The 10,000-nt window shown below is 44.6% G+C and overlaps 1 protein-coding gene across 2 annotated transcripts in view; it reads right to left on the reverse strand.

Annotated features, from left to right (window-relative positions):
• Positions 1 to 98: 98 nt before the first annotated feature.
• LOC127007447 (myosin heavy chain, muscle-like) overlaps positions 99 to 10,000 on the reverse strand; it is a 15,897-nt gene continuing 5,995 nt past the window's right edge. For both annotated transcript variants that reach the window (XM_050878485.1, XM_050878486.1), the window contains exons 9-23: positions 9,409 to 9,543; positions 8,991 to 9,260; positions 8,170 to 8,340; positions 7,703 to 8,051; positions 7,442 to 7,563; positions 7,222 to 7,309; positions 6,568 to 6,685; positions 6,313 to 6,430; positions 5,638 to 6,111; positions 4,557 to 5,443; positions 3,023 to 3,101; positions 2,657 to 2,902; positions 1,761 to 2,548; positions 1,192 to 1,645; positions 99 to 1,026 (exon numbers count right to left, since the gene is read on the reverse strand). In XM_050878485.1, the coding sequence (XP_050734442.1) occupies positions 463 to 1,026; positions 1,192 to 1,645; positions 1,761 to 2,548; positions 2,657 to 2,902; positions 3,023 to 3,101; positions 4,557 to 5,443; positions 5,638 to 6,111; positions 6,313 to 6,430; positions 6,568 to 6,685; positions 7,222 to 7,309; positions 7,442 to 7,563; positions 7,703 to 8,051; positions 8,170 to 8,340; positions 8,991 to 9,260; positions 9,409 to 9,543 (4,863 nt within the window). In that variant the 3' untranslated portion in view covers positions 99 to 462. The remainder of the gene's footprint in view (positions 1,027 to 1,191; positions 1,646 to 1,760; positions 2,549 to 2,656; positions 2,903 to 3,022; positions 3,102 to 4,556; positions 5,444 to 5,637; positions 6,112 to 6,312; positions 6,431 to 6,567; positions 6,686 to 7,221; positions 7,310 to 7,441; positions 7,564 to 7,702; positions 8,052 to 8,169; positions 8,341 to 8,990; positions 9,261 to 9,408; positions 9,544 to 10,000) is intronic.

Genomic DNA, 10,000 nt, shown 5'->3' on the forward strand with positions numbered 1-10,000 from the left:
TGCGTCCACACACTTGACAGGCACAAGACGAATGGCCTCAACTCTTTTCTCCGCTTGATCAGTGTTAACCATAACAGGGGGCTTCCGTCTCAGAAAAGTAACATATAAATAAATTTATTAATCCTGCTTAATCATACATTTAAACACATGTAGATTCGTCAAACAGATCGACTGCGAATAAAAAAAAATCACACGGCGGTTCTGGAGGCGTTGAAAATCACCCGCACGCTTTGATCTACGGCAACTTCTGCTCAGATAAAAATCTAATCATCTACTTAACACACTAAATAGTATTAGATAATGCTATTTCAATGAGGCTGCCTGAACTCCCTGAGCTGTCCTTAACTTCACATCAAATGGACAATAAGTTATTCATCTGATGTGCATTCTGGCGTGCAAGAGGCGGGTGTTCAGCACATCAGGGGAGCATCTGAGGGGCACGATGCACGAGGCGCCCAATATTTAAGCAACTACTTGAGGCGCTTCCATTCGCATGGCTTTGCGACTAATGGCCGTATTCTCCTCTATTTCTTCGAGCTCCTGCTGGGCTTTGCGGTACTTGGCCAGGTTTAAGGCGGCGATCTCCTCGGCCTCCTCCATCTGACGTTTGTATCCTTTGATTTTCTGCTGGAGTTTGTCGACGAGGTCCTGCATGCCCTCGTGATTTTTCTTGTCCTCCTCTGTCCGAACCGTAAGCTCTTTGACACGCCTCTCAGCTCTTCTTAGATTCTTTTGGGCTTCGGAGTGGCGGTTATTTTCTTCCTCCAGACTTATCTCAAGATCCTTGATGCGAGACTCCAGCTTGGCGATGGTGGAGTTACTCATTTTCTGGCTGCTACTGTCATCATCCATGCGAGCCTGTGTCTCTCTCAATGAAACCTCCAGACCCTTGCGCAACTTCTCTTGTGTCTGAGCGTTGTCCTGCTCTGAGCGAAGTTCATCAGCCAGCCGAGAGGCGTCCATCGCAGCCCTCTTGGCTTTCTCCTCGGAACTCTTGGCCTCCTTAATCATTTCATCGAAGTCGGCCTGAAACGGTTTAAGAGTAACACTGACTTTTTGTAAAAGAAGACATAAAATCATATCAAACATGAAAATACATGAAATTTTCTGAAGGTATTAATAGGTGTATCAGTATAAAGAAAATATCTCATGCACATCTTGGAGGAGAACATAATGGATATGATGGCTTACCTGTATGTTTTGAAGCTCGTCATCTAGTCTTTCCTTAGAAGCTAACAAGCTCTCGTTTTCCGAAGTCAGTTTGCGAATGTAGTCGTCTGCCTCAGAAAGTTTAACGCCGACGCTACGGCGGCTGCGGTCTGCCTGTTCCAGGAGGGTGTGAGCCTCCTCCAGCTCGGCCATCACGGAGCCCACACGACGCTCGAGGACGCGCAGCTGTTCCTGCTGCTGGGCGACCAAGCGCTCACTGTCCTCTAGCCTGGCCTGCTGATCTTCGTTCTCACTCTGAATCCTCTCATAAGCTTTTTGTAGATCAGTGTTGGTTTCCTTGGTGCGCTTAAGAGAAACTTCTAGTTGATGAATGTCAGCCTCCAATTTTTTCCTCATATACACTGCCTGGGCTTTATCTTTGACCTCTGTCTCTAATGACGCTCTGATGGACTCAAGTGAGCGTTCGTAAGCTTTCCTGTGAAAGAAAAAATAATTTTGAACACACTTCCCTAAATATTCGCCCATCATATGGTGACCATCACACGGACAATATTTGGAGCTGCCCCTCTTCATTTTTTATTTAATCTTACCTGGTGTTGTCGAACTCCTCATCCTTCTCCTGGAGGCGGCGTTCATTTTCCTGCTTGAGCTGATTGAGCTCCACCTGGGCGCGCTGCACTTTGATTTCTTCCTGTTCCAAAGCGATCTCGGCCTCCTCCAGGTCAGCTTGTAGCTCCTCCTTCTCGCCCTGGAGACGCTTGAAAGATAGTTGGATGTTGTGCAAAGTCTGACTCCTGTTTGAGATCTGGTCCATGAGGGTCTTGTTCTCACTTGCTAGGCTGTCTTTATCTTGCTGCAGGGAGTTAATTTGCTGCAAGGTTTCCTTATAAGCGGCACTGACACGAGAATTCTGGGCAGCATAGTTGCGGCATTCTTTTCGTGAAGACTCAAGTTCGAGAGTAACGGCATCCACTTTTGTCTTCCACTCATCAATTTCTTTTTCGGCCTCTTTCTCCCTCTCTTCGGCGGCAGCAGCTAATGCTCTGGTGCTCTCCAGCTGCCCTTGTATCTGAACCAGCTCCACTGCCGTCCGTTGCTTCATTTTCTCCAGTCCGGCATTCTTAACATTCAGCTGCTCAATTTGGACTTCGGTTTCCTCTAGGCGATAAGCCAACTTCTGGCGAGCGGCTTCCAGTTCTTGGGCGCGAATCACACCCTCAGTCTCATACTTATTGCGCCACTTGTCGGCCTCAGCGGAGGCTAGAGACAGCAGTCGCTGGAGATTAGTTTTGCCGTCACACTCTTCCTCCAGCTTCTCTTTCAGTACACCTATTTCAGGCTCCAGGTTACGGTATTTTTCCAGCAACGTGGTGTACATCTGTGTAAAAAAAAATATTAAGTCCTCCTAAACCAATAGAAGAAAATCAAATGTGTGATGCAGCAAACTGAACACAACGCCCATCAAGAAAGAGATAAAGAGACTCACGAGGCGTCCTTCGTTGCAGGCATTCTTGACGTCCTGCACTTCGCTCTCGAGGGACATCTTCAACTTGGACAGGACATCTACTTGAGCCTCGACCTCCTCCAGCTGCCGCCCAAGACTTTTGTTGTCAGAAGTCAGTTTTTTCTTGGTGGATTCAAGATCACTGAGAGTTCTAACGGCGTCGTCGTACCTGGTCTGTACCTCGTTAAGCTGGTGCTTGATGTCCTTGGTGGTTTGCTCTAAGTCAGCCTGAAAAGAACATCGAAGACAATAGTAATTTAATCCTGCAGAAATGCCAATCATGCGTTAAAAATCTGCGTATTTTGCTGAGCATCATTGTTAAGGTGGAGGAAGACTTTGGCTCCTTACCCCTTCACGAATAATTCTGTCGATAGTGTTCCTGGCCGCCTCTAACTCCTGCTTTAAGGAGTCCCTCTCGTTTTCCACCCTGTAATAAAAAGGAAGCTTTGAGGATCAAACACACACACACACACACACACACACACACACACACACACACACACACACACACACACACACACACACACACACACACACACACACACACACACACACACACACACACGCACACACCGAGAGGTCCCGGGTTCGATTCCCGGGAGGTATGGAGACGGATGCCCAATCTCCTTTAATCCGTATCTCCCGTCCAACAAGTAGTGAATAGGTACAGGGTACAAATCGGGGGGATGGGTGGGAGTCTCGCTTCCCAGGTGTGTGTGGCTGTTATGAAAGGTTTCAGCTGTTCCCAAAGATCCGTCACCTGAGCTCAAGTTCATTCGGGGAGGGTTCTGCGTGCAGAATTTTCATGTAACTTCCAAATTCTGAAAGTTTAAGGTAGAGCTGACTTTGTTTCCCCAGGACTCAGAATCACTAAGAGGAGCTTTGTGGTTACTTGAGAAACTTGGCTGTGTTGCCAGTCTCACGGAAGAATCGTTTCTTCTTTTGTTACCATAAAGTTTCTAAAATTTCCCGCTCTTAGCTCTTATGTATTGGTATGCCTTGTGGAGGAGGCGAGCTTATGCTGGACGTTTCTATGAGTGTCCCCTGGTGTCTGGAGTGCGGGGCGCGGCCAGGGAGGTAAAGGTTAAGTTAGGAGCATGTGCTATAGCTGCGCGTGGCCGCGGTGCTCATCTCCATCGTATCAGCCCTTGAAGCTGTGGTGGGAAGAACCCATTACACCGGGACACAGGGCCATTGTGACATCCGGGTTACCACAATTTACCTTCCCCAGGTACCCATTTATTGATCATCCCGAAAGGGAGAATGAACAGCTGTGTGAGCTGCTCGCCGGGACTGGAACCCGGGCCCGCGGATTCGTAGCTAGGCACACTAACCACCAGACCACGGAGGCGTTTTGGGGCCAGGCAGTGTTGCATTAATGTCTATCATTTTCTTTCTTGTAACAACATTAGTGACTTGAACTTGCTTCCTTATTGCCGGCCTGAGATATCGTCAGTGAACTCTTATCATTATTTAGTCAGTTTTTAACTTTACCATCATTCAATCATTTTTTATCATTAATTTGCATAATTCAGTCCGTTTTGTCGGAGTTTCCCAAAATTTCATAAGCTTGAAATATTCGTCTAAGAATGATCTCATACGTAATTGGTGACGTCCACCCATTTTTTAACCATTTTAGTAGCGGACAGACGGACACAAAAGCAGACAGACAAACGAGGACCGAAGAACTATTTATCGCCCGCCTCGTTAGTAGCGAGACTGACGACATTCACCTAATTTTTGTTGAAAGTAAGTTTTTTATTTTCTAAAAAATCAAGGACCTTTCTTCATTCATTTAACTTTCCCCTTTGCTGTATTGAAACAGTTTACCACAGCTGAAAATTCACCTTCCATCTGAGCCAAACTTGCAGCCACGACTCACCTGGCCCTCGCCCTGCTGAGATCGTCAATCTGCTCCACCATTCCCTCCATATTTTCACGGTGCTTTTTGTGTTGTTGGGAGAGCGTATTTTCATATTGAAGAGATTTGTCCTTCAAGTCATTACGAAGTCTGGCAACTTCCGCTTCCCGATTCTTATTCATTTCCATCTGGGCCGTGGCGACAGCTGACGCTTCATTCAGACGATTGCTCAGATCTGACACTTCGTGGGTAAGAGCGACCTTTGCTGTCTCGGCGGTGGAGCGCGCCTGACGCTCCTGAAGGCTCTCAGCCTCCAGCTCTGCCTGGCGCTTCTCGCTCTCCTTAATCTGCTTCGTGAGCCTGATGACCTGCTGGTGCTCCTCCTCCACTTTAATTACCAGTGCCGACACCTCCTTATTCTTGCGGTCTAAGGCTTGTTCCAGCTCCTTTCGACCCTTGTGGAGGTCAGTCACCGTCTGCTGGGTCAATCTAAGGTCACTTTCTGACTTTCTTTTTTGTTTTTCGGCTTCACTGCGAATTTTTTTCTCGTGCTCCAAGAAACCCTCAAGCTTTTCGAGGTGCTTCTCCAGATTACCCTTGAGAAGGGTGAGGTGGGTGCATTTGTCCTCGATACACTGGTTGTCCTCCCCAGTCTTCTGGTTTATCTCCTGGAGGTGTTTCTTTTCCTTTTTTACCTTCTTTATCAGTTCTTCCTGGCTGTTGATCTCTTCCTTCAGGTCTAGGATCACTTGTTCCTTTGCCGCCGCGGCGTATTCGGCTTTGCCCACCGCTATCTCTATTTCCTCCAGTTGTATCTTGAGGATATCAATTTCGTGCCTCAGTTTCGTCCTGGTTTCGGTGAGGAAGCTGCGAGCTTCCTCCTCTTTCTGTAGCCGGTCACTGGTATCCTAAAAAAAGGAATAATATGGATTATTTTTTTCACACGTCATTCCTATCACGAAAACTTGTTACATTTCTTATTTTGTTTTGTGATACATTTACAGAATCAAGCGGCAACACAAGACATCGAGTATCAGTTCTGCCTCATATCACCACGTGTATAACATTTATCTTTGTACTTATCAAAGCCTCGAGAACTTACCTGCAACTGTAGCTCGAGGTCACTCTTTTGTGATTTTAGCTTAGCTTGTTTCTCGATGTATTCACTCAATTCTCCTTTGGTGGCATCAAGAGTCACAATCAGGTCATATTTGTCTTCCTGAAGTTTTGAATTTTCTATTTCCAACTGCTTGCGATGTGTGGTCTCCTTTTCCAGCTCCTCCTGGCTCTTGTTGTACTTTGCCTCGAGTTCCTTCAATTCGTCTTCGATCTTAGTGATGTTAAGCATGGGCCTAATTGCCTCAAAAAGACCAAGCCACTTCCAGGAGTGGATCCGTATGTACCTCCTCAAGCAACGCTGCATCACTATAAGAGCAAGCCGCTTCTCCTCCATCTCCTTATATGTTTTTCTGGTGTTGAAGCCTCTGATCCACGCCTGCAGCCATGAAATGATCAACTCCTTGCGTTCTTCCTTCATGTTATCCAGGGTATCCAAAACGCCCGAGCGAAAGAAAACCTGAGGAAGAGCTTGATCTAAGTGGATATCAAGCAATATGTTCATATCATTCATCAGGTATTCATGAAAAGCGGAGAAAAGGGGAGAAAAAAGAGGAAATGATAACTATGATACTATCCGAAAGCAGGAGAATAGAGAACCTAGCAAGGGAAAAAAACAACTACTTTATGACACAACATGAAAAACTCAAACTGACCCTACCTTCTTTTTGCCGAGGCGATAGAGATCCTTTTCCAAGTCTGCCTTTTCTAGACACTTCTTTGAAGCCTTTTTGCTTTCAGTCATGCCCGCAATCTCCTGTGAGGCGAAGATCTTGTACCTGTGGAGAGCCGGTTTCTCACTAACTCAACATTTATTCTGGCTCGCCTCTCTTCTGTCCCCTTCACACATATTCGAAACAAACAATAACTTATAAAAGCAAGGCATTTGTAATAAACGCAGTTGAATTGCACAAACCGGTTTTTGAAGTCCTTGTAGGAGACTCTGACGGGGAAGCTGATGCGGTGCATGCGGATGCCCTCCAGCACACCGGTGCAGGTCAGCTGATGCAGCACCAAAGAAGGATCGATCACACCTAAAATTGCCCGTTATTTTCTTTCATTACCAAAGATCATCCAGCCATGAATGGAAAAAACACACATGATAAAATATATCACGTGTAAAAGCAGAGGCCAAACGTTAACAAAAGTATTAGTCACTACGATTCTAGTTTACCAGTGAAAGGAATAAGGCAAGGAAGCTTAGCCACAATATAGGATGGCAATAATCAGGAATTGGGAGATGGTTAGATATACGCGTATATTAAAAATGAAAATCGAGGGGCTGACGGTTGAAAATGCAGATGAAACCAAGGCCTTGGATGATGCACGCTGGAGGAGACTCATCGAGACCAGCGATCCGTAATAAAAGCAAGACAAGAGAGACGTAGAATAGGAATGTGACAAGTGAACAAGTTAATCGTGTATTGCGTGGAGTAATGGATGAAAGAAGTTCATATGATGAAAGGAAAATAACTAAGTTGCCCCTAATGGCACAGGAAAGAACGTGACAAGTCTGGTTGTTTTCCATGTACATTCCTGAACCCGTCTTGTTTAACATCTCCGTACATACCTGGGGTCATGGTCTCGTTGGGCAAAATACAGCGGATAAAATGAGGCCTGGTGGCTTTCAAGGTCTTCAGTAGCCTATCCAGCTGATTCTGTGAATGTAAAAGATGCATATACTAAACGATGACTCCGTGTTTTAATTATGTGTGCACAAAGTCACAGTGGACATACATATTAGTTGAGTAAAACTAGCGAAGGCAGTCATCGTAGGTGGAGGGACGCACCTTATATCCAGACGTTAAGGATTTGATCGTGACGGCAGGCTTTGCTGCGGCCTTTGGCTTTGGTTTCGCCTTTGTCTTTGCTTTTGGGTCCGGTTTGGGTTCAGGTTTTGTTTCAGGTTCCTCTGAAATGTAAATACAATAGTCATGTAATGTCGTTATCACAAACATTCAAAAGTGCAGCAGATGCACCAGAAGCACATGTCAAGGAATGTGTGAAAAGTAAAAATTTCGAAAAAAAAAAATAGAGAACTATTAACCTACCGCTATTTTCTTCGGCATCTTCCGGGGGCGCCTCCTGGGGAAGCTCCTGCTGCTCTGCGAAGATGCTGGCACACAGTTCGTTCGAAGAATTTTTCAAAAGGTCGACCAAGGATTCGTTCAAGGGATCCTTGTTCTTTTCCAGCCATCCAGTCAGGTTGTAGCTCACGGAGCCCGCGTAGTGAACGATGGTAAAGTGGGTCTCAGCTTGGCCCTCCTCTGGCGGCTTAGGCTTGACGAAAACTGGAGTTTTACCGAGATGGTTGGCGTTCAGCTTTTCGGCGAAAGACTTTTCAGTGGCCTCAGGGATAATACATTCTTCATCCATGATGGCCAGAATACCTGTTTTTGGCTGAAAGCAGACATTTATCTTAGAGTGAGTGCTACGTAAACAAAATCATGTAGAAACTTATCTTTAAACATAAAAAAAAGTACATAGAACAGTGATTATCACGAGGACAGATTTTTACCTTCTCAAAGAGCTCAATGCAGGCCTTTAGGTCCATGCCGAAGTCCACGGGGGTCCACTCGATGACTTCTTTTTTGTATTCCTCTTGTTCCAGCAAGAACATCTGCTGGTTGTAAAACTGTTGCAGCTTCTCGTCACAGAAGTTGTTGCAGATCTGCTCGAAGCCATTAACCTGAGGGTGCAAAGGCGAAATGCATAAAAAGGAACATGATGCCTAAATGTGCTGCGGGAAATTACAGGTTGCTGTGCTTCTTCTTTTGGCGTAACAGCGTTGATGCTGCACCGGAACTTGTCTTATCACAGCGTTTTAAACACACAAGAAATAGAAAATAGAGAGTGGCATTATCATTATTATTATTACGATTACTATTATTATTATTATTATTATTATTATTATTAATAATAATAATAATAATAATAATAATAATAATAATAATAATAATAATAATGATAAAAAAAATAGTAATAATATTCAGATCCATGAAAGGGCATCAAGGAAAAAAAAAATCAATAAAGCCTGGACCCAAGCACGGTCCTCTCGATGCGAAGACAGTGTTCATTAATGTCAACAAGAGAAACAATCTCACTTGAAAGTGTATTCCACATTTTAATCAAATTGCGGTAATCATAATATCATAATATATTGCTCTTCCCCGATCAAGCTGTATATTGTTTTGCTAGCCATATTCAGTTCTGTTCTACGGAGTAAGATTGCTTTTATTTCACGGGTCTCACTCCAAAGTTTCTTTCCCCATTTTTTTTTTTTTACTTAGATTACCCTCCAAATACTCAAAATGTCTTAATGTCTTAAGGGAGACTTACCTCAAATATTTCGAAGCCGGGGACGTCAAGGACGCCAATGAAGTTGGCACGCTCGAGGTCCGTCTTGAGGATCGCGTTACACTTGTTCACCACCCACTTGAAGACGCGTTCGTAGATAGTCTTGGCCGCGGAGCCCACCCACTGGGTACACTGCTCGGCGGTCATATTCTTCTCCACAAACTCTTCTCCGACCTTTACTTTGGGCTTTAAGAAGCACTTGTAAAGGTCACCGGCCTCTACTCCCAGGAGTTTACTGATAATCCTCCCAGCCTGTGGATAGTAATATTTTACTCACCTATTGCTCCTCAACATAAACAATGATAAACTGCAGGAAAGCGTGGCTTGACTTGTGCAATTTTGTCAATGCCAATACTTGGATATATTTTCATTCTATTGAGATATCATGCGTTTTACTCACCTCTGCGCCGGCGGGTTCAGCTTCATCGGTGCCTTTCGGCTTGAATCCCATCTCTCCGAATTGCATAACGGCAGCTGTTACCTTGTATATGTTCGCTCTTTCGGTCTCACTAAATCCCAGGACGTCGAAGGCAGCCTCGAGTATGAAACAGCACTATGTCACACAGGCAGAGCCCGATTAACCTATATTGGGGGATTATAACCAAGCTAGACATGGCTCCCCCTTCCTTACCAGAAGACAATATCTTTTATCTTTTATACTAGATCAAAATTCACGTAGGTAAAATGAGAAAGTGAATTATCATTATTTAGAACTTAAACAATGAAAAATAAATATTCCTGATAAAAATAAACTATTAACAGCTATGCATTTTATAAAGTGCTCTTGATCCATATCTTGACTCTTGGTTGAGGCAGACTACCCAGTGAAGTCAACCAGAGTGAGAGTCTCCTGGAAGTCGCTCTTTTATGCCACGAGAACAGGAAAGTTTGATCTTTGCTTTCTCATTATTAACCTCAGTAGAATTTTCACGCATTCCAGTGTTGCTTTAATTAGATTTACAAACATCCAGACCACACAAACCCTTTACTTT

Source organism: Eriocheir sinensis, chromosome 35 (genome assembly GCF_024679095.1).
Source record: "Eriocheir sinensis breed Jianghai 21 chromosome 35, ASM2467909v1, whole genome shotgun sequence".
NCBI lineage: Eukaryota > Metazoa > Arthropoda > Malacostraca > Decapoda > Varunidae > Eriocheir > Eriocheir sinensis.